The sequence below is a fragment of the Habropoda laboriosa genome, unplaced genomic scaffold, assembly GCF_001263275.1.
Source record: "Habropoda laboriosa isolate 0110345459 unplaced genomic scaffold, ASM126327v1 scaffold193, whole genome shotgun sequence".
NCBI classification, from domain to species: Eukaryota; Metazoa; Arthropoda; class Insecta; order Hymenoptera; family Apidae; genus Habropoda; species Habropoda laboriosa.
The window spans coordinates 611,743-636,929 of NW_017100342.1; the positions used below are offsets into that span (position 1 = coordinate 611,743).

General features: G+C 36.4%; 1 protein-coding gene across 1 annotated transcript in view; it reads left to right on the plus strand.

Annotated features, from left to right (window-relative positions):
• Positions 1-3,553: 3,553 nt before the first annotated feature.
• The window catches only part of LOC108574514 (inhibitory POU protein), a 77,569-nt gene continuing 55,935 nt past the window's right edge, over positions 3,554-25,187 (plus strand). Inside the window, 1 exon segment of the mRNA XM_017937123.1 lies at positions 3,554-3,715. Within this exon segment, the coding sequence (XP_017792612.1) occupies positions 3,554-3,715 (162 nt within the window).

Sequence of the window (25,187 nt, forward strand, 5' to 3'; positions counted from 1 at the left end):
TTTCCATGGAGTTATTTTCTTCGCGATGGAATTAATGCGATTGATTAAAATTATGTCATCCATGATGTAAACAAGATGGAACGAAGAAACTCATTTTTAGATAGCGAAATAAACGAGAACTTACTTTCAACAATAAATCGTAGAGTAAAGTGAAATTTTATGGAAATAAAGTAGAGATGAGACTACGTTTAATTTGTAAGATCTTATAAATTAGCGAATATGTAAAGTAACACTATAATGAAGATTGTAATAAATGTTTAATAACATGCTAAAATATTTTCAAGTTACTTGCTTATGAATGAGTGTTTTTAGTATAACAATTTATGTTTACTGTTACTTATTTAACATATAAAGTGACAATTTAACGTTTGTATGAAAAATACTGTGCAACTAATTAATAATAAATAAACATCTTTCAAGATTACCTTTTGCAGATTATTTCAATAAGCTTCGAATTAAAATTTAAGAATTCCATATTTTCGATAATTGCTTTGAACAACGATAGAAGACAAATATCTGACAAAAGCGTACATATTCTTGCTATGGATAACGAAGTATCCAAGTAACATTGTTTACGTGCAGTGCAATAATCACTTAAAACTATGTAGGTTAACCAAAATCGAACGGAAACACAGGATGTCTCGAAGAATCGATTATTCCTTCGAATAACGGATGTGGTTTTTTAAACGAAGTATACGAAGTGAAAAACAAAAGCGATTTCACCGGAGTCATTTAATTATTTCCTTTGTTAGAGAAGTTCAACGGAAGTAACACGAACAAACTGCATTTAATTATATTCCTTTAACATTGTGTTTGTTAATTTTCAATTATTTGTTAAATCTTGCTGCCAAATACGAAGAAAAAACAAATTGAAACGTATGTACAAATTAATTTGGCAACTGAGCGAAGGCCGACGTTCTAGCGAGTTTTATAAAACATTAACAGCTACTCAGACACAAGGAAACACTTGAAATATTCCAAATTTAACATTTGCAGATTTTCCACGTATAAATAAGTCGTTATTTTTTTATTCTGCGGAAATCCAAAACGGAATACAGTGTGCAACCCTAAGCGCAACGACATCAATCGGTCTTCCAGTTCGAGGATTTAATTTACGACCTCGCTATATCGTCGCTCGTGCTATATCATAATGTATCAAGTTTTCAACGCCTTCATAGGGTTAACTCGTACAATGTTAATTGAATTCAAAGGTTTATACAGGGTGTCCCGAGTTTTTTCCGACAAACTACAGTAGTTCATTCTTCGGATAAAAATAAGGAAACAATGTTACATAAAGTTCTGCTAGTTATTAGCAAATATTGACAGCATGAAATAGGTGCTATTCTGGTGTTTATTATCTGGTAACGATTCTATGTCGTTAATAGTTAATATAATTAAAAACAATTACTTAGTATTGAAAACACTTTTAGTATTTTCACACAAGCTACCAGCTTGCCCGATAATTAACCCCTTAGCCTATGATTTCTTTTCTGACTATGCATCTAAGCGTCAGCCATTTACTGTTTTACTACTGTCTCAGGTAACGAAAGCTAATCTGTTACAGATTAACAACATTTAGTAATCCTCAGTCTTACAAACTGAAACAAAAGTTAGGTTTACAATTAATTTTTCCTACTAATATAACTATTTTTCTCACATCTTGACCAAAATCTTTGCCACGAGTCTGACACGTTGTTATAGGTTAAAGGGTTAAAGACTAACTTCTAAAATGACACGGAATCGTTACTAGCTAATAAACACTATCTGACTACACAGACAACATTTCTTTCTTATTAGAAAAGAAAAACCTGAAAACGTTTTAGAAAAACCTGGAACACCCTGTATAACATATCGAAATGACGAACAGCCTTTTCAAGAAAGGTAAATACTGCATAGGATTGCGCTTGACGAAACCATTCGATATATTCAAGGGATGAAGAAAAAAAAAATACCGGTATAAAACTATCCTTTCCTATCCTAGCGATTCAGTCAGAATTCTCGAAACATCGAAGATAAACGACGAGCGACGTGCAGCAACAGAAGTAGCAGCAGCAGCAGCAGCAGCAGCGACCTTGGCGTTAAGGGTGACTGAGGCCGACCAGTTTACGACGTAGCTACTAATCCAACAGCGGTAACGGCGACAGCCGAGCGAGAGATTTCGTAGTGGTCGAACAAAAGTACGACGGCGAAGGAAGAAAAGTAGGTAGACGGCACGAGGCGTCTTCGACGAGACAAGGTTGCGCGGGGCAAGGTTCGGTGGAAACGCGGGGGTGGCTCAACGTTGGTTAGGAAGGGCGTGTAACCGTTGGTGGGAGATGAAATAGAGACAAAGGATGGAATTAGAAGGGAGAGAAGAGGAGAGAATAGAAGCGAGAAGGAAAAGAGGGAGGGTAAAATGTAGGAAGGATGGACAAACGGGTGGTCGCGGTTAGCGACACCCATACCGTGTACGAGAGCAAGGGCAAAGATGGCCGACCTGAATCACACGAGGGGCGCAAGCGTGACCGTTCTAGTCTCCGCCTATGCACGATTCTCGGCTCACCCCGTGGCGAACAACCCCTCTGCTTGTGAGCACGCGCCGCTCTGCGAATCTCCTGGATCACCGACCACCCCCTTGTCCCGTCGCTTCCCTCTTCTTCCTTCATTCCCTCCATCCCCCGTGGAAGAGTTCATCCACGGAGCACTCTTTGCCGGCCAGTCAGCGCCAAAAAGTGCACAGCTTCAGGACAACATCCGCGTACCGTACGTGTGTCCTACGTTTTGTGCCCGAGTTGCAACAATTCCACGGTGGACAGTTTTTTTTTTGTTCAATATTTCTCAGTGGATGTTCGTCCAGAGTGATCATTCTGTGTGACACCAACATCACACCGATAATCTCCCGTTGTTCCCCGAGACGTCTTCTATATCGGTGGACTTCTTCGGAATCAGCTGCTCTACGATAGGAAATTATTTATTCATACGCTCAGTCGAGGAACGCCGCCGCGTTAAACCCGTTTTTTCCCCCCTCGAAACCGTTCCTATTTGTGAAGTGAAAAATCGTCAGATCGGGCTGGAACGAATCCGGGGAACGTTCAATTGTCGCCATGGTTCAGACATAGGACGAAACTGTGCGGCGAGTCGCATCCAGTTATATTGTGTGCGCGATCATATGCAACATGCGAAGGGATCTACGATCTCTTCAATCGACCGTTGCCAATTCGGTGGACTGATCAGTGGTCCGCTCAAGGACGATAAGGATGAGTGGTTGCTCGTAAGGAAGGAGTAACAAAGATCGAATAGTAGAAGATACCCTCGGTAATACGGTGTTTCGTAATTTTAATTATTGGTGCGTTCTCTGGTTCGAGGGCTTTGTTGGTGAAAGTGAAGGTAGTGAAAGTACTCTCGTGCAGGGTGCACACAGGACATCGATAATTCTTGTCACACAGATGCGAACTGCGGACACTGATGTGAAGCAAATGCGCGGCTATCGCTGTTGGTACCGTTCCGTTTGAGTGTGCCGGTTTTCAACTGGTTTAGGTCTAAGCCTAGCAGCTTAGACTTGACTAGCTGCAAGATGATGTACTCACCGGACAAGATGATGGGGAGCAAGGGACTCCACGGGGCACCCATCACTGCCCCGGGTTGTTTCCCTTCGGGAAGGTATTCGCCGCCGCCTTATCGTGCCGCACCAGACCCCATGCCACCACCGCCGCGACGCTGTATGCCCAATCCTACGGTGAGTAGTCACCGTTTTATCCCGCCTTTTACTTACACTTTCGCTTCTCGATACGGTCGTACTTTCTCCAATCGAAGGGGATCGACTAGGATTTCTTGTCGTAATAAAAGACTTGCTTTGAAGAAAGGTTTCGTTACTTGATTGTCTTGTACGGTGATTATTAGTGGATACGGAATAGGAATTTTATTCAGGTGTTCGTGTCAATTATTCTTACTTTCGACAGAGGCCTATTAGTGCGTAATAACTGTTTGCTTCCATGTTTTTGATCGTTGGCCAGGTCCTCTTTTCTGTTTGGAGACTGAAGGGTATTTTTTTTATTTACTTTTGATTTTCTGCTTGGAGAATGAAGGGTACTTTTTTTTATTTACTTTTGGCTTTCTGTTTGGAGAATGAAGCTATTTCTTTGAAAATGGACTGACGAAGACGTGTTTGTTTTTCCACTTTGCAATGTATATTTTGATTTTTGGTTAGTTTAGAGAAACTGGTACATCTTTATCTTTAATATTTCTATTGGTTTTGTCTCTAACTTATTATTATTTATAATAGCTAGTTTCTATTAAAGTTATAAGGTAGAGTTTCTCTGAAACTATTAACCATGATGTCAAATAATTAGCCCCCGTTATTGGGTATTACATACTATCATTTTAAAAAAATTTCAACGATAATTTAAACATCAATTGCAGATTAAACGCAATTTCTCATTTTTTTCAGATCGAATCAAAGCTACTAGATTTTTACTCATCTATTTCTAACAAATGTACCTAAATAAAAAACTTCGAATTACTTCTCGACAGTCATAACGACGTTCCAAAGCTATTCTAATTTCAACATCTTCTAAAGTACCTAAATACTTTCAGAAGATTAAGAATCCAAGTACCCAAAATAAAGACTTCAACGTAGAAATTATTTAGTTCAAGAAACAAAGTGAAAGTAAGTGTCTCGAAACGTCGTTGTTTATTACTGCAATAAATCTCGATACACGTAACATCTCTTAAATTTCACTGCGCAACCTTGTCAGTCTACAGACTCGTAATTCACTTCACTTGTGCCCGCGCGACAGTAGATCACTGCCGTTGCATTTAAAACGTGATTAAACTTTCATTCGTTCGAATCGATCTGTTTGCTTACATTATTATTCTACCGCGAGGTATCTAAGAAATCCGACGTGGTGGCAGCATAAATCAAAAGATCGCGATTAAAGTCCGCGAAGAACAATGCATTATACATGAAGATCTGTACGGGTACACTCGCTGGAAGAAGTAACCCAACACATTTCGAATGTAAGACAGCGATAAAAAGAGACATTGGAAGTTCGCATCATCCATTTTCATTGGCCACAAGTTTCCCCTGTCACATGTATCACACATTTCGTGTATCCGTCGTTTATCTTACCGGCGGTTGCGTATCCCCCCGTTCAAACGCTTACGACTTCAACTCTTTCGACGTAGAGCTCTTCGAGAATCATTTCTGTAATTCTTCTTTATCCCATTTGCGATTAATTGTAACGTGAATTTTATCGATTTCTTCAAATCGACGTTTTCTTCGTTACTAGATAACATTGACACGATAAATTGATAAATGTAAACGATGATACATGTCGTTCTATATAGGTAAACGTTCTGCGGATTATACGAATTTTTCTATTTCAATCATCGATTTATCGATTTATTGCGGAAACTTTTAGTAACGTGAAAACACTATTCTCGTAACTTACACGAGACGTTTACGATACTTTTCTTAAAATATCAATATCGAGATTGTTATTTTACCAATTTCTATAATATTATAATAGTTTCTTGACTAAATGGTTTTCCATTTCTGAAAATGTACCCTTTTTTTTTTAAATTTCATTTACTAGTGATTGGTATATTTTGAAATATATTTGTTATTATAACTACAACTTATTAACGATAAGCGTTTAATTTAGTTTAATTTGAAATTAAGTAAGTCTTTCGATTGCCACTAAAAGTACTAACTCCTTTCGTAAACTTTACAATTTATAAATGATCGCTATGTAGTACTGACACTAACAGCACATCGTTAACATTATATTTAATAAGGTATAAATTATTGATTTGCTGCGTCCGCTTGCTTCGTAAACTTCACTTTATGTAGGTACTTATTGCCTTCTGGATTGAACGTATGTATTAATGAAACGTGCAAAAAAGCATTAGAAGTCCACTTTGTAATATTGAAATAATAGTCTTGATAATTGTACGGATCTCTATCTGAATATTCACATAATTGACTTACATAACTCTGAAGAAATGGGATAATCATTACACAGAGGTAACACAGAGGTAATTACTGCATAATCCAAATATAAAATACACTTGTTTAATATATAAAAAGAATTTCAATTACAAAGTTTGTTCTTTTTGTTAAAAGCAATATCTTTGTTACTTTTGATATTTTTGTTAAATATCTATATCAAATTGTGTACCGAAGTTTCTTAACATTTTTCGTACTGAGAAAACAATTTCTCGAAATATTTTATTTGCAAATAGAGTAGTGTCTCGTACAAATGAATCACAATTGTACAATCTCGGTTCGTCGAACAACGAATATTTTTCCTAGTTAACTCATCGATGTAATCCAATTTCAATCAAGTTCTTTAGCATAATTCTTCTATATCGTTTGCATCGTTAACCCTTTGTGGACAGAGCGATTCGAAGCCAAACGTTCTGTGGAACCGAGTCGCTGCAACGATTAGTCAATTGAAATCGTCGGCTTACTTTCCTCGCGTTCCGTATTGAGACACCGATTAATTATTCAATAGGTAACTGCGTCAACGTTTAATTATTTTTTTCATATACGAATCTTTCGGCTCCGTCGATTATTTTCGCCCGGCGCATATACGCATATAAACTTTGGTACCGTATTCTATTGTTCCCAAAGATGTAAAAAGAAACACAGTATTGATAGCCTGGAAATACTAGAAAACCTTATTATTGCAAGTGAAGAAATTCGAAATACATCAGAAATTTTTGAACGTCTTCGACAGTTTACAAACTTTGCAGAAGGAAATCATTTTCAGGAATTTCTTTGAATAAGTCTTAAACATTCCTTCAGAAAAGTGTGTATATCTCGGAAAGGAAGAGTTCTCGGACCTACGGTTACGTGACCGTTGTTCATCCTTAGAAACAGTAGAATACGGTACCAAAGTTTCGCCACCTATTTCCTTGTCACCCTGTACAAGTCTATCGGCTGCGCTGATGGTTTGCGCGGAACGCATATGCGCCAATCGTTCGCAAAGGGTTGAAACAACTTTCCAAAACCAATAAACTTTTCAACAGGCTTGAATTGTTACTCAAGGCTTGTGTGTTAGAGCCGTGTCCAATGACTATTCAATTCCGATGTTTCGTCAACACTGCAGTTAATTTCATCAGGGTATCCAGACACGTACACCGTTATATTCCCGTCTCGAGTCGTTCAAATTTCGAAAAATCGCTAAAATAAAAATAGAAAAATCGTTCAAAAATGCAAAAAGGAATATCGATTTTTTTGACCCCTAAAACCAAAATACTTCCTTAATAATTTTGTAACTACTGTTTAGGTTTGCTTCACAGTCAGTAAGTGTCCTAATCGTTTCAGATTTGGGTTTCTAAGTATACCGTGCTCGTGTCACGAATTATCGGCTACCAATTGGCTATATTTTTATTTGGTCAGCTGAACAACTAAAAAATAGGGAGGAGCTTGTCCCAAATAGGGCTAAGCCAATGTCCAATATCTCTGTTGACGTTATTTCGGTGTTTCTTTATTTTTAAGGCTTCCCTGTATTTTCTCTTGGTAAGTACTCCGCAGTCTTGGCGGTAACTCCGGATTTTTCAAATTCTATTTTGCGTCCCGGAGTTTTGTGATGTTCCGCTACGTCTGATTGAATGTATCCCAGTCTGGTGCTCCTCTCGCGTTCTTTGAGTTTGGCGCCCACATTCAACAGACTGTTTCACTACCACCAGTACTAGTACCGCTACAGAATTCACTACGGTAAAACTGTTTTTCGCGAAGGAAAAAGTTCTAGTTCTTGACTCAGCAGCAGGATCTTTGAAAATTTCTAGGGAGACCTTGCAAGAATCATAGATATCAATGGCCGGCAATTTCAATACATCGACGAGTTAAAACAATGATTAAGAAGAGATCGGAAAGATTAAAAATTTATATAAATCTCTAACGATACGTGTGATCTCCGTGATAAAAACTAAAGAAGGCTCTGCAGAATACTAAATATTAAACCAGACTGATTCATTTTTCCACATATTCCATTTCTTAAACACCTGCGCTATCAGTCCGTCTCGCTGATTTTCTTCAACATTTGCATTCCTTCAGACCAACCTATATATCGAATGTCGCCATTTCGGTTTAATCAACATTAAAATACATAGAATAAACTTGATTTGCGTTACATATCACACAACAGTTGAGCAATGAATACGGTGTGATATCCTTTTATCCCTGACTGTACACCTTCGAAACGAGGGATTCAATGAAACTCGCGTGCTATTTCGCGCGACCTCGACTCGACACCTTGCAAAAGCATCGAAGACTGCGAGAAAAACACACGCCCTCGAGCGATAGAGGTTTCATGGCGTAACGAGGACTATATGAAGTAGCAGCTATCTAAACAGAATCAATCGGAGTCGAGTTCTGACGCCGCGCCGTTAGCGTATCCCTTCTTTTTCTTCTGACAGGTCGGTTGTCCTGCCAAATGTATCCATCTGCAGAACACAAATCCCCCCCCCCCTCTCTCTCTCTGTGCAGGCTGGAAAGAGCAAACGTCGAACCCAGACCTGTCCCGCCCACCCCTTATCCCGCGATCTCTTTCCTCCGCCGTGTCGCGGACTCCATAGTCTTTAGTTTATTCATGTGACGTAATAGGATATAACCTGTCGCTGCGAGCCGAGTGGTTGGATGAGATTACAGCCGTATTGTTACGCCAGGTAACGTAGATCCTATATAATCGCTCCTTTCTGCGATTTTTTCGGCCACCTTTTTGCTTCACGTCCTTGCAACGCTGCGTTTCTTTCTTGCTGGTACCGTTCCACGTCACTCCTGGCGCAATTCTTGACGTTAGACGATGGATAGAGGGGTGTTTTACACAGCAAATTCGTCACAACTATTGCAGCAACGTTTAACGAGCAGCTCAAGGCGATAAGTTGCTTCGACGTGTGCGATTGCCACGTGAATCTACCACTGTGCTGAGATGAAAAGTTGGGTAACATAAGGAATACGGGTCTGATTGGGTTATATCCCCATAGGCCCACCTTTTCTAACACAATCGTAGAAATAGGACACATGTATTTGTAATTACTGACCGACGCGATATCATCGACGAATCGGCTCGTCTAAAATTACGCGACGTGAGATTTAGGCAGTGCGAGTGAAGTACAGTAGGACTCCGTATAAAAGAAATTGCTATTTGGGGTAATTAAATTTGACCCAAAAACGATGTCGATGGAACTTAATTTATATTATATTTCCCGCGTTATAGGGGGTTCTACTGTATTTCTGTGCCATCTCACTGACCACCTTCTCATCTCTGCATAATGGTTAGCACAGAGCTGGAAAGAATGCTAGCGGAAGAAATGCGGGTCTGATTGGTTATAGCGTAATAGGACTACGATCTTTGACATAATCATAAAGACAGAGCACACTTATTTTTGTTACTGACCAAAATGGTCACATCTACAAGTACGATCATGTAACATCGAGTGACGAAGAGAGCGAATTGGACGCATCGAGACCGAGTGGGATAGAGTAATAGTGAACGATCCGACGATCTTCAAAGCAATAGCGTATAGTTGATGGAAGCGATATAATGAGGTCGCAAATGAAAGCTGTGTTATAATAGCTACATTTCTTTAAGATATTATTATAATTTCTTTTTTAACCACAAGAACTATTCGTACAGTGTAGTTGGTGGAAGTGATATAGTGAGGTCAAAAATTGAAGCTATATTAAGATATTAATTAAACATGAACCCTAGAAATAGTAATTTATTTCTGGACAATTTAACAGTTCTAGTGCTAAATTCAATGAAACAGAGTATTATAATAAGATACACTGAACAATATGTATTAAAATGAACACGTAAAGTGTCCACTAATTCTACTCCTTCGAATAATTTGTTATCTTTCGAATTACAGTATTGCTTTCGAACTATTATACTGTTTCATAGTATTTTCTTTATAATTTACAACTGATTTTTATATATGTAACTGATATAATAACGTTGCATTCTTATACATGTACTATATGTAATTACATTTTTCAAAAATGTTTTTTCTTTAGTTTACAGTATTACCAGAACTCGAAGTTTTGTTCGAATAAATAAAAAAATGTTCGAAATTAAAAGTTTATCGTATAAAGACAATATTGTTATTCGATTCAAAACATACCTACATGTTTCATCCTTTGGTAATTTATTCAAACTTGGCAAAAGTATTCGAAGCTACTAAAGCACACATTTTTGGAAGTATAGAAAAACAACTGCACGATTATTTATAAAAATTACAGTAGAATATATTTAAACTGTTCCAGCAGTTTCTGAGTCTTTGTAAGGTTCCAGGAAGGTCAATCGTGACGATCGTTAACTCGCTAATAACCTTAATTATTCGTAAACGTTGAGCGTACGCCCTGCCCATGGTGTTAATTATATATGATAATTAATACAGCTTCCATTACGCATTCATCGTACCAGTGGTAATTATTCACGTTTCGATGACCATCGTTTCGCGCGCTTTCTGCTTGGTTGGAATATTAATGAGAACACTTCATAATTAGTGTTACCTTTCCTAGGTCATCAGCTACTTCTTCAATTGTCACGTTGTAAGTTTTCACGTGATAAACATTTCTTCTTTTTTCCACGTGTAAGTAACGATATGTAATTGTGGGGCATAATTTTATGCTGCTCGTTCTTAAATAACAATTACATTATCTGTTGACATGAACGAGAGTTAAATTAACATTTGTACAAGTAGGAAATTTCAATTACAGTTTAACAATAATTTCTTTAACTTATTGTTAGCATTTTATAATAATTTAATATTGTCAAGAATATAGTGGAATTATTAAACAATTGCTCAGTTAATTAAAAAGAAAGCTATACTTTATTCCATTAAAAAGAAGAGAAAAGAATGTAGATTAGAGACACATTTTTATATTTAAGAAAAGAAAAATTGTCTTTGTTATTTATGGTATATCCCATGAATTACGCGATATTCTTTTAATAATGTTCTTTAATAAACCTTCTATTAGAAATGTTATACTAATTTTGTATTGACAATAGTACTGAACTAGTAAGTAAACAACGTGCAAATCACAATTACAATTAAGAATACAAAATAAATTATTTTACATCTGCAATCCCTTGTAAAATCAAATAAATAGCTCTATTTTACTACGTTACTTGAAACTCAGCAAATACTGCATCCAAAGAATGATTAGCAAAAATAATAGCAAAAGTTTAATCAAACTCTATACACTTCATGATTTGCTCACTTAATCAACTAAATCACAATTACAATTAAGAATACAAAACAAACTATTTTGTATCTGTAAACCCCTCTAAATTAAAATAAATAGCTCCATCCTATTACGTTACTTAAGTAGCAAATGTAAATCTCAATTTAAACTTAACAAGCACCGTATCCGAAGAATTACTAGCTAATATTAAAAATTTAATCAAACCCTTCATGATTTGCAAATTACACAAATTATTCTCGCCTAATCAACCTAGTGTAACAGTCATCTTTAAAAATAAAAAAAAACTATTCTGCGATACGTTCCCATTCATAGTTACCCGAAACGTAATTTTAACACGATGCAACATTGTTAATGTGCTATAACGCTCGGTCCTCCTGCTTTTAGCGCCGCCATTATCAAATTGGATTTATGTTCACCATTAATGTTTGCCGAACTAAAAGATGATAGTGTGCTAACGTTTCGGGGAAAAATCGTGTGTAATTATCGCGTCTGAGTAGAGTATGGTTGTGAAAATGTAGCACCGATAAGTGTAACGACACTTGAGGGACTTGGCGGCGGATATCGATTGCTCCGCTACATTCACCACGTCATCAGCCATTAACCATTGAAAGTAAACGCTCTTTTTTCCCGATGTGCCAGCCAAGACCGCAAAACAGCGTCAACGAAAATCGGGAGAATTTCATGCTCGTCGCGGTAACGTGGCTGCTGCATTAAGAATTGAATGACAATTACGTAGCGACGCGCTGATGCACAATGTATTTCCCGATTATAAAACGTTAATTAGCATGGGAACGAGTGTATAGTAAAGTTTGTCTGTTATCATAAACGTCAAGTGAGATACTCGTTATTAGAAACTTCTATTTCTTCCATTGCCGAGAGAAGAAATATGGCTAGTGATTGTTGTGAAACTCTCCAGGACTAATTGTGAGTATGTACTCGCGTAAACTTCCGTCGATAAGTATCAGGACACTTGCTGAATGTGAAGCGAACCTAAACACAGTCGTTAAAATATTATTAACGAGTACGTACGTTTCTACTGATACGTGGTACTACATCTGGCGAAGAAATGTAATTTAACCCTTTAGTTAAGGGTTCTAGAATTTTATACGTATTTCGAGAATTTTTGAAGCTTTAACCCCTTAACCCTTTGATAGTCTAATAAGATTATGAATTACGATAAAAAAGAACTTTTTGAAGAACACAACCCTACGTCATAGTTACGGTAATAATATCTCGTCCCTTTCTAACTTTCTTCCTAAGAGTCTCTCTTGAGTTAAACAGTTAGGTATTTCACGCTCTGTCTGAGTCTCACACGGGATAAACTGTCGAAGGGTTAACGCTCACATTTTTCTCAACTTGTTATGCCAAAAATGATGAATTTTGTTTTTCCTTTTTTTATTATTTCCTAGGCGGATAGAAATAAGTTTCTTATCATTCATAGTGCTGTAACTTATGTTTTTGCCACGATAGAAAGGATAACGTAATGTGGAAAGTGAAAGAAAATAATTTAATAATATTGCACTTATTGGACTATTAGTTGTGCACGTGTGAGACACTGGCATGAGCGTTAAAGGGTTAACAGCAAATGGTACACTATTTCCATAAAAAAAAATCCCAAGTTTTTCTATAATATTACAGATATACTGCTGTTATGAAATATAGTAAAAAACCTTAACAAACACATGTGTATCAATAAATAAAATATGCAAGACGGTGATTTAGTAAATAAAATTGCCAAAGTAGTCTGGGAGACTAAGGTAACGTCTTAAAGACACACGTCTATAGTTAAAGGTTAAATCATCAATAGTTTCTGTACGAATACAATGGATGTTCTAATATTTATGAACGGCAGTGTATTTACACTACCGGCCAAAAGTTTGGGACTACCTACTTTACACCAATATTGAATCTGCTACTAATTCTTTATGGATGTGAACTTGAACTTGTGGAGATCAATAGAATCTTACTTCGTTTCGATTGATTTGAGTAATAAAAGATTCGTTAAAAAATTCTTCAAGTTGCTAACTTTGTCTGGAAATTTTTGTGTGACTTTCAATGCACAGTGATTCTAATCTTTTGGCCGGTAGTGTGAACGGGCAGTACATACGCGTGCCTATTCTACTAGAACGTCGAGCACAGAGTGACGCGCAAAAGTCTCGGGTCACAATATTTTTCTGTAATAACCCTTAAATATGAAATTCTGCAAGCAATTTTTTAGCGCATAAATTGCAAATAATTTCCAATACAAATAAAAAAATTTATAAACAGGAAGAAGAATAAGAAGTTATTTAGAAATAAATAGGACTAGTAACATTTTATGAATTTTTTTACTGAAATTACAGCCTTTATTATTTCTCTGATATACCGTTTCTTCGAAATTTTAATTGATATCTTAATTTACATTTTATTTTCAGTAGATCACAAATATATATTAATTCGTTACAGGGAAGTATCAGCAATATATACGTAAGATCTGTATGCAGAAATAAGTATGGAGCAGGAAGATAAAATTCTTAAAATATGATTGTGCGAGTAAGATAACTAAAGTAAAAAATAAAGTAATTCCATAGACTTATTCAATAAATAACTGACACAATTCTCTTTACTGATTAGGGGTATCGATTGACACTTTGGTTGTCATAATTTCTGGCAAAAGTAAAAAAAATTAGATTTATCAGTTTACTATCAAAATGTACAAAAAATCATGTATCAATATTTATTTCAATTTTAACTTATACTTTGTGCTTTTATATTTCCTGGATTCCATTGAATCACGCATTATCAAATACTATATGCACGCATATCTGAAAATCAATATTCTCAATAGCTGTTAATATTTTAGTAAGCATTCGCGTTTTACAAAGTATTGAAAACTTGATTAATTCTAAACGTTGCTACAAAACAACAATAATTATTAATCACGCTTGTACTACATGACGCTACATATGTGTATATATTTCACAAATATTTCTGCACACTCAAAAATTATATTATGCTAATGAAATAATAACTGATCAAATATTGGAAATTTTAATTAATATCTTAATTATGTATTCTATTGCTTGATTCTATTGTTCTGGGTTATATAAAAACATTCAATACCGGTGAATAATTCAATTAAACCGTACATTCTGGTTGTAATACTTCAATAATTAAATGTAATACTTCATATAAATTATTTCACTATACATTATGAAAATGATATTTTCACTCTGGCACATTGTTATACTTGTAGAAATTAAACAGATTTTTAATACATTGTTTTCCAATAGATGAATGTATCGACGAAGTTTCATTGCTTATTTTTGCTTCAAAAGAAACCCATCTGAAATTTTTATATCAGGAAACGATACACAGCAATTGCATATTTTCAAATGCAGTTAACCCTAGAACATAATCATGGAGAATATAGTGCTCCAAGAAATTTTTTTTCACACTATATTGTAAGATTTTTGGAAGTTCTTAGATAAATAATTTTTCTAATTTTAACGTCAATGAAGTTAATAAAAAAACGTACAAATGTTATGTTTACCACGTGGGACCCAGTGTGCCATGTTAATATCACAAAAAATTAATTAACGCTAGTATTCTAGGGTTAAACAAGAAACGTACGTAACGCTGGAAAATTATTTCAATTATCTGTTACACGTCGTTACAATTTTATTCGAATGAAAAATTCCAGCAATTGCGATAATTAAAGGTACACATACGTTTCGGTACTTGGTATTTCCACTTCAACTGAAAATTTGCCAACTTCAAGTCAAATTTTCTGCTTCGTTAGATCATTGAAGTATTCGCTAAGTTTCAGCGGAGAAACGTTGGAGCCATTGTAAACGACAAAGATGAGCAAATCAAACCGCGTAGAACCAGCTTCGTCAATAGTTAGAATTTGAACAGCGCTTCTCTTGTGTAATAACGAGCCTTTCTACAGAAGCTCTGCCATTCTACAGGAACCATGCATACCCTGTGGCCTGATTTCCAGAATTTTCGCGGAATTCAATATTTGAATAAGTCGTACATTTCTACCTGGGCTAGCAGAGAATCTTTGCAACCGAGTATACCGAGTGAAGTCAAGTTGTACTCAGTTCCTTCGGTTACGTTCTCATGGCGAACTGTGTAACTGCGCTATATACATATGCACATACTACGTAGAGGACCGATTTCTAAAATCTGCCAGATACGAAACCTTTTTTCGAATTTTTATTTGCCGACCAAGCATAAAAACTTACAACGCTCCTGCCGTTAGATTTACGAGAACTACTGTGCAAGCAAAGTGTTACTGTATGTGCGTATATGACAGATAGACGAAACTTTTTACTGGTTGCAAGATTGTTTGAAATTTTTATCCATAAGAGAAATATGGAGTCAATAAACTAGAAGAGCTCAGTTCTTCCTACATTATAGAATGTAATACCTATTGTTATTATACCTAATTTAGGAGTACTATACGAAATTTTGTATTGGTCACAAGATTGCCTGAAATTTTTATCCATAAAAGAAATATGGAGTCAATAAACTAGAAGAGTTCTTCTTATATTGTATAATGTAATACCTATTGTTATTATTTGTAAGTGAGGAGTAATAAAATTTTATGCAAACTGTTTAAACGATTCAACAGTGTACCTACTTTCTAAATCTTTCTATGTAGTCAAAAATATAACAACAACCCTTTATATTGACTTGTAAGTTGAAGTTTATAATGTAAGTTGCAGTCAAGTCTGGAGAATACAGCGGGTGTGACAAAACTTTTCAGCTAACATTAAAAATTGCGATAAAAATTGCTCGTTGCAATTGAATGTCTTCAAACTTCTCCAGCTGACCGGGCCAAGGCCTGTCGTTACTCAAGTCAAAGTTTCCTCGACATTACTCGTCCCACGAGAATTAGAGCCTTTTTCCAAAAAAAAACCGAACACGTTATAATACGTATTACAACGACGAATAACAATGTCCTCTTGAAAAAGAGAAGCAAGGACGGTAGTTAATCAGGAAATCTTCACTTAAACACGTGTCCCCCTAAACCAGCTATTATTCAAATGACTAATTTTTCCACGTGTCCTCAAGCGTCGCATCGGACACGTAATGCACCGAGCAGTTGATACAAATCAACCTGTATTCCAACACTACGGGTGCTGCTACACCCTCCGCTTCTAATCGTGTAAAATCGCAACAGAACGTCGCTAGGAAAAATCGAAAAAAAAAAGAGAAAAAAGTAGGAAAGAACAGAGTGTGTAGAGTACGGAACATGTATATGTATACAGAAATCTGAAAAGTGGCATATGCGTCAAGTGGATGGCATGGCGGTTTAGGGGAGCGGTAGTAAGGCGATAATTAACGTCAGGTCTGTTTGACAGACCGGCCTCGAGCCGGTTTATACGTATTGGGGCGGTGTACAGGCCAGGAGGGATACACGCGTGTTCGTGCGTTACTGTTCGTATGGGGCTGCAGGCCACGAGATTGCATAATCGATACCTCATCTACACCTGTGCCACTCACAAGTGCACACCTGTGCACGCTGTGGGGGAGAAAGGTGAACGCGTTTGAAAAAGGTCATCCGTGGATGCTTATCATCGGTATATTTACGTACCCTCCATGGGCCCATCTCAATTGATCATTTCACCTTGGACGCGTGACCAGAGCTCCTTTTCTCTTTTCCTTGTGTTTTCCGTCCGTTCTTCGCCGGAAATGTAAATTTAACGCCGCCATTTCCGCCCGGTAATCACGCTCGGAAATGGAACTTTTACTTTCAAACTGGCTTCTGTTATTCTCACGAGGTTTTAGACGGTTGCGTTGCGTTGATTCGTATCGAACGAATGTTTAACAGCGGAGCACCACCCATTTCAGATGTTTCAGATCTTAGTTGAAATGTTGAATTGTTGTTGGCTACGTTTAGTTTTATTTTAGATTTGTTAGATAAATTTTGGCAATGATATTAGGTATGCTTTTTTCTTTAACAAAATGTGCAGAGAGTGTATGAAGCAGGTACACGTATCTTGGTGGGCAAATAGCAGAACCACGAGTTGATTGATTCATACGCATTTCGTTATTCCACGATGATAGAAAATTAGGTTTCGTAAATGGAATTTTGTATGTGACCTCGTTCAACAAACTTCGAAATCTCCCATGTGTTGCGTTTCAAAATTGAACGTTCGCGTTCGTATGCGCCAGGCTTCTATTCTTCGTCAATAAATGCACTATAAACTTATTCATGTTGAATCAGAAGGAAAAATATTCAACGTTTCTGTAATAAATATTGTGTAATAAAATATTTATGTGTTGTGTAAGAAATATTGTAGATCACAGAAAATTTATGTCATTCGAGACACTTTACGTAGAGTATGTAAAATGAAACATAGTTTTCTGGCATACGTTGATGCTCATTCATATGAATACAAAGTATTTTGATCTTCGGTATAATTTTCACCAACAAAGTATCCTACGATTACAGTTAAAGTGGAAATATTATGTAAATAGGTATTCATAAATATTTGATTGAAAAGTTACACGAAGATATGAAATTTAATTAGAATACTGTACTTATTTTCATCCTTCGAACCATCGTGTATTTCCAACAAAACAAATTTAATATTGGTGCAACACAAAATTCTTAACAAATTAAATATCGTTATATTTTGTACTGTATAGAAACATTTAATTCATTCAGGAGATATAGGATGCTCTAAATTTATTGGCAACATGGTGTCCCATGTTTATTGTCAGTGAACTGAAAGGTAAAATATGGCGATGTCATTTCACTAATTTTACGTTCTACCATGGTTTACAGTCTGTAAATATTTATTAGGCAATGCATTTGTTTACCGAAATCTAACACTTCGCAACAACAAACTAGACAAACAACAAGCAAACAAACAAGTATTTCGTATTTGTTAGACCTATGTTTATATAACATTTTCTTCTTACTTACGCCCATAGAACATATTGTCAAAGTTTGATCGGGAAAACTGGGACACTCGGTATACATTTGTACATACAGATGTGTCTGTTTCGTATATGCAGGAATTTTGTAGAGACTTGAAGATCAACTCAAAAGTTACCAAAGGTGTACGAGTTATTATACATAAAACACCTCCATGATTCTTCCTGGCTCTCGAATGTCAGTAATGCTAATTCATCATAGTTACAATAACTCCTACTAATATCCGGATACTCTTTAGAACATTATAACTTCTTTAAAATTGTACCAAAGTCCATCCAGACTAGTATACCAATCCTTCTAACTTCTCAGTAAAACTCAAGTCGTTAGGTCCACTTAAAAAAAAGTTACACTGTTTTAAAGAGTATCCGAATATTACTGATAGTCACTGTAGAGGTGGCGCACAACGTGTCCCTCTGCAGTCGAGAGCTTTTTCTTCCTCGAACTCGGAGGCTCGTAGGGAAAAATTTCGGGGTAACCCCAAATATAAGACGGCACAGTAAACGCGTATTAAGAGACAAGGTGATTTATGGGCAGCGAAGAATTGGAACGAGAAAGGATGATATAATATACTGCAGACGCGAATGGTGGTCATTGCAGCAGGACCCCCAAAGGCGGAGGAGCATCGACGCGCGGTAAACGGGGTAGTATAGAGTCGTTGGTCCCTTCGGTGGTGAAAGTATACGTGGATAGTGCATCGTCTCACGAACCATCGTCTCTCACCTACCTTCCCTGCATGTGTACGTGCGCACCCCACAGCTATAGAACGGCCGCGGACGATCCCACACACGGGACACTGGGGACACATAACGCTCCCCACTTACATCCAATCACTCCTGATTTATATTTACTACTCGCTTGCCCCCTTATTTATCGTGCTTCACGGAGACGCGCGGAGAACAGGAACGTTAATTTACACAAATTGAAAATTATGGAGCGCGACGGAAGATAAGAGTCATCGGCGGAAAGAAAGGACTTCGCGGGAGAGTTATCGGCGTCCGAAGGAAATTAGTCGCCTTCGACGTTTTTGCGATTCCTTCCTCGTGCCTCGGACCTTAATTCCACCTCTTAACTGGCCGCTTTTTTATGGCAATCGGTTTCGCGTTATTACTGTCCCTACGTTCGCCTTTTTTTCTCTCTCCACTCTTCCCCACCGGTAAGCGTGGAATAGAATTAAGGCGTTCCGGAGGAATTGAGGTTTAATGGACGGAACGATTTGAGGATTTTTAAATGTAACTAGAGCTAAGGGGTGTATACTGGGTGGGCCACGTAAAACAGGTTACCTAATTATCTTCTCTAGCTATGGGCGGTGCGAGAAAATTTTTATGCATAATTTAGACGGTTTCGGAGGGTGAATAGGATAGGAGAAACTTTTTTCTGATGGAAGAAATGGCAAAAAATGAAAGGAAGTTTCACGTTTGATTCAAAATTTTCGAGTTCAAGGTTATTTTAATGTTTAACCCTTATTTGTTCAAGGTGAGACCAATGGACTCACACACCTAGTCTTTTGAAAATATTTTGAGCACTACTTGAGAAATCGAAAATTTCTTCTATGAATTCTTCTATTGCGTCAACCGAATTATAGTCCTGTAAGTAAAAAGTGTCCAAGATTTTTTGGAAGAAACGAAAACATATTTAAATAATTTTATGGCAGAAGTAAACAGTAGGAGTCCATCAGAATCTATGAGCTATCTTTTCTGAAACCTCCAGGTCTATATCTATAATTCGTTTCATTTTGAAAATAACCCAAGAAATAAGTTTTTTAAAAGTTTAGAGTATTTTTGAAAATTTATCTTAAACACAAACTATACCCTTTACCAAACTCGCGTGTTAATACTCATATGTTCCAACAGACTCCGACTGTCCCTCTGTGTCACATAAATACTCATATCAATGTCTTCTAAAACATGCGCAACGAATTTTCAAACCGAATTTTCCCAAAAACTATGCCTCGGAAGAAACAATTGCATTCTACATTTATTGTGTATTTTTGCATAAGGAATTACCTCCTGCTAGCTTGTATAACACTTCTGGCCGCACTCTGTACAAAGTACTAGTTTTTTGATAATTTTAACATCTGATTCTACAATTGTCACTTGATAAAATTAAATTGGCAATAAATTAAAGATTGTATTTTAATACAAGTATTTCGCATAATACTCACATTCATTCTTTCATTCGTGTTTTCATCATATTAAAAGGATGTATAATTAAAATCCTCCCAGAGACATTAAAAACTGGTTGGTAAGAACGTCTATTTAGTGTAAAATACACGTCACAAATATTATTTTATAGTGTTAGAAGCTATTATATATAATAAATATGTCAAGAATCTCGCTCGAAACAAGGAAGAAACACAAGTGTATAAGGGGATGAATTAAATTATGGTGGCGAGTAGAATGAAGTAGGGGCTTGAAGTGGTACTTGCTAATAGCAGGTGCAAAAGAGGGGAGGTTTAGTCACGCACATATGTTCCAACGATACTTGCTAATGGGAACTTTATATCGACACACGGATAGACGATTAATTTTAGTCGTGCAATATATCTATTCCACTTGTAGGCATTATTGGCTACTCTAATCATACATTGCATAACACAATAACGTTCATTTTTATCTCGAAGTGCTTTTTCCCGTTGTTAGTCTAATAGGAAATTGAAATGGAATAAAAAAATAGTGAAGAAATTTAATGGTATTTAAACTATTCGTTAAACGGACATAATGAAACTTTCTTCCCTATTGTTATACTAAATAATATGAAAAATTGTAGAAGAAAGAGAAAATTTAGCTTGGTTTCTACAATTTACAAATCTTTATGTTACAGAAATTAATTTTTTCTTTTGTAATGGAATAATCGTATGCTTAAAATTATCTTCTGTGTCACTTTTTTGCATACGTATACTACCGCTCAAAAGTTGAATCGTAAGTAACTCTAGAAAAAAATGAATTAGACGAGAATGATAAACTTCACTCTGAGTTGAGTTCGACATAAAACTTCAAATTTGATAAACTTAATTGGAATTTCATCGACTTGATGAAATGAATTGAATTACATCGTACTTTTGTCTCTACCTCGCGCAGATATTATTAAAAATCCCAAATTACTCGACACCTAAACATTCACTTATCACTGATAACAAAATTGTTCAAAACTAAATCTGCACTGTCTAATATCTAAAACCGAACATTACATCATGTTTACTTATCTCTAGGTCTCTCAAAGACAGTAATCTACACATCCAATCCTATGTATTGCATAAACCACTGTCTACGCAGATTAAGAAATGTTACGTTAATATTAATATTTCTCTAATTAATGTATCATTTATACGTATTATTCGTTCAGCGTAACTAAACCTCCCACGAGGTTTCAAACGCTCAATAAAAATTAAAAAAGAAAAAAAAATACATCGCCCTTTTGCATTGAACGATTAAACCTACGAACGGTAGTGTGTTTCATTATAGTTCAGTTTATTTGCTCAGCGTAAATAAACCTCCTACGATGTTTCAAACGTTTAACAAAAATAAATATTGCACGATCAAACTTACGAGCGGTAGTGTATTTCACTCCAGTTCAGTTACAATAAATCTTTCACTTATCAAACCGGACGTACACGCAGGGCTAAATCTGATAATGTATCTAAATACGGAGAAATACAAACGTACAGACAAACCGGCATCATTAATAAGTATATTACGAGGGTCTTGGTATATTTGGGGTGGAGTACAGTCGGTCTGAAACAGGTATACGGTCTCTAACAGGAGAAAGGGCGAACATTACTTCCGCTCGGTCCTCCGTGGTTTAACGCTCTTATTATTATTTTTATTAGGGAGCTGCGGTATATAACGCTATCAGCTCCTGCAGGGGCGGGCACGCAGGAAATAAACCTAAGCGTATAATTACAATAATACTTACCGAGATCCCTCTGTGGGTTCTCTCCCTTGTCTCAACCCCTTTTCTTCGTCAGCCCTCCCCAGACTTCTCCGTCTCTCGCTCGCCCTCCATTTCTCTCCTCGTCTCTCTATGACTGCTTGCAGGATCTCTCTTTCTCTCTCCCTTTCTCCCCGATTTCTCGCTTTCATCAAGTCTCATCTTCTTTCCTCCTTCTGTTTCCCACTTTGTCTACGTCAGACTGATGTTTCCTATTTTCTTCCGTTTTATCCTCCCGTTCTCGCGTACAGTTTGTATCCCGGTTTTTCTTACGTGTATATGTACCTGTGATTGAACGAATGTATACACATTCGCGTACAGACGTGTACGATATATTAGGAACTCGTCGGGAAACGACGAAACGAAAGACTCGTTGATTTACAAGAGCTGTCGGCGGCTTCCGGAGGGTCTTTAAACGCAAAGAGACAAACGACCGCTGCTAATTCTTCTTTGATTAATTTCGGGCTGGATGTAACAGGTTGTGGCAATGTATGTACGTCGTGTTTACCGTTTTTTTTTTTTTTTTGTTTTTAAGTGTATAAGGAAATAGCAGTTGCTAGATTTGAGTGAAAATATGGTATCAAGGCTTGTAAATGAAGTCGGATTTAGAAATTTGGTCACAATGTACCGAGTAACTTTTTTTTCTATTAAATACTGGAAATTGTAGTATATTGTTGTAATATTATGTTGCATTTCGTGGATATACTGGTAAAGCACACTAAGTGAAAGAATGCTTGTTTTTATTTATGGTGAAAAAAGATAAAAATTGTCACCTTACATACTGGTAACATACAGTAATTGTAAGTCATAAAGGATTTTTGTACCAAATTAAGTCATTTATTGTAGATCTAAGTATCTCATGTAAAACAAAAATTTTTAATTCAATTTCTGAAATTGGTTACAGTATTTTATCTATCGTGACTCTATTATAGTGACAGCATGATTAATTTCCATTTCTCGAGTAAACATGTTATAAGTATCAATAGTGTTATTAATTACAAGCAACAAAGTACCTGAACACAATTTCTGAAAAAACAATATATGTCGATTTAGTATGTTTTACCAGTAAACCGATGATGTTGCTCAAAGGGAAGAACGTTATGGACATTGAAATATTCGATTCTGCTTGTACATTTCTTATTCACTTTGGCATCGTCACTTATTCGCTACAACAAGCATTCCAGTCGTCTAAGCTGCCGCATATGCGTTTAAAAAATAAAAAGAAAAAAATATCGTGCACGAATAACGCTATAGAAAACAAAGCAAGGAATATCAATTTAAATCTCCAATACGAACGTAACGAAAAAATCTGGTTAGATCCATGTCCTTAAAAAATGAAACGATGGAACATTTTTTGCAGCTCGATGAGGACGTAGCATTTACAAATATAGTCGAACGAAGTATCAAAAATGCGATGGTTAAATTGTTAGCCATTTGATTGTACTTATAGCCTGACAGGAAATTGATCGAATATGCTCTGCAAAATGCAAATTTCCTGTTATAGATAGATCGTCAACAATGTAGTACTGTACATATTATGAATTGACTAAATAGACAACTCGATACTCATTCGAATTGTAAAAGGAGAAAATGTTTCAGTTTCAAGATGTTTTGATCGTCCACAAAGCATCATTTTTACAGTTCAAATCGAAATAATTACTTTCTCTGTGCAAAATATTACAGTTATATTTTAACCAAGATTTTGTATTCTTCAGAGAACTTGACGTATTCCCTATTTATAATAAAAGCTTATAATCAACTCGTTATTTAAAAAACAACCTACTTGAACATCTCAAGTCCAGGAGATTTACATCTGACGGTTTTGTCAGGTAAAAGCTTTTGTACCAAGAATAAACATATTCTAGTAAAGATTCCATTACAGCAGACTGTACGATAATCTTTCATAGTACAGATTCGTTTAACTAAATCTACTATCTTTAACCCTCGCAAGACGAATGGTTTTAGAAAATGGTCATAGCAAAATTTCTATCGTGCACGGATTTCAAGAAGGAATTCTGTATAAATATGCATACTTTCAACTGCAGTAGAGCGTCAGTTATCCGAACCCCGATTATCCGAACCATCGGTTCGAGGAGTAAACAAACTTATGGTATAGCGGTACCGACTGATGAGTAAGAAATAAACTTTCTTAATAAATGTATATTGTTACTTCAAAGCATTTTTTTTTTATATTTTCATCTCTAAGTAATTTTAGACTTCATTCCTGTAGTTATAAACTGGGCAAGTACATGCATATGTTTCATTAAGTGAACTGTTTGATTATCCGAAGAATTCGATTTTTCGAACCACATCAGTCCCAATTGGTTCAGATAACTGACTCTCTACTGTATATATATATATGTATATGTATATATATATATATTTTATGTTTTTCTTGTTTATTTACATTTGATACGTAAAATACGTGTGTTTCCTGTACCAAACGCAATCTGAACCGCCTGACTTTATCGCTGTTGAGTCAAAATGACCCTGTATTCGTCTTACGAGGGTTAATGAAAAAAGTATAAAGCATATACAAAAAAATATAAAGCACGAGTAATTCAGAAACGTGCAAATTGACACAAGTAGCGATAAAACTTTGAAACTGACATGAATAGCAAACCTAATCATACCTAACTACGTATCTACGAAACATGTTGATTGTACTGTAACTGTAAAGGTAGCAACGATCACGGAATACAGCACTTGACTGATTAAACCTCACGATACTCTCGCACGAAAATATTTTCCCACTATCAGTGTAATCATCCGTACACGATCACACACACACACACACAGTTCGATGGCGCGTCGGGTTGGTCGTAGACGATTATAAAACATAAGCAATTCCGTGGTGTGTACGTTCTGGAGCGGGGCGAAGGTGTACGTGACCGAACTCTTAAACGCCGGAACTGCCGACTTCCGATGGAGTTCGGATGGGGAATGGTCCGTACTTGTGTCTACTCCGTTAGCTCGATCCCCTTTCCGCAGACGGAATGGCACCCTGTACACGTACGTGTCCCATCCCCTGGCCTATGTACAACGAGATACATACAGCTCACACGTGTACCGCTTCTCGGATAAGGATACCGCTTCTCGATATATTTTACGTCGTGCGAAGTATAACCA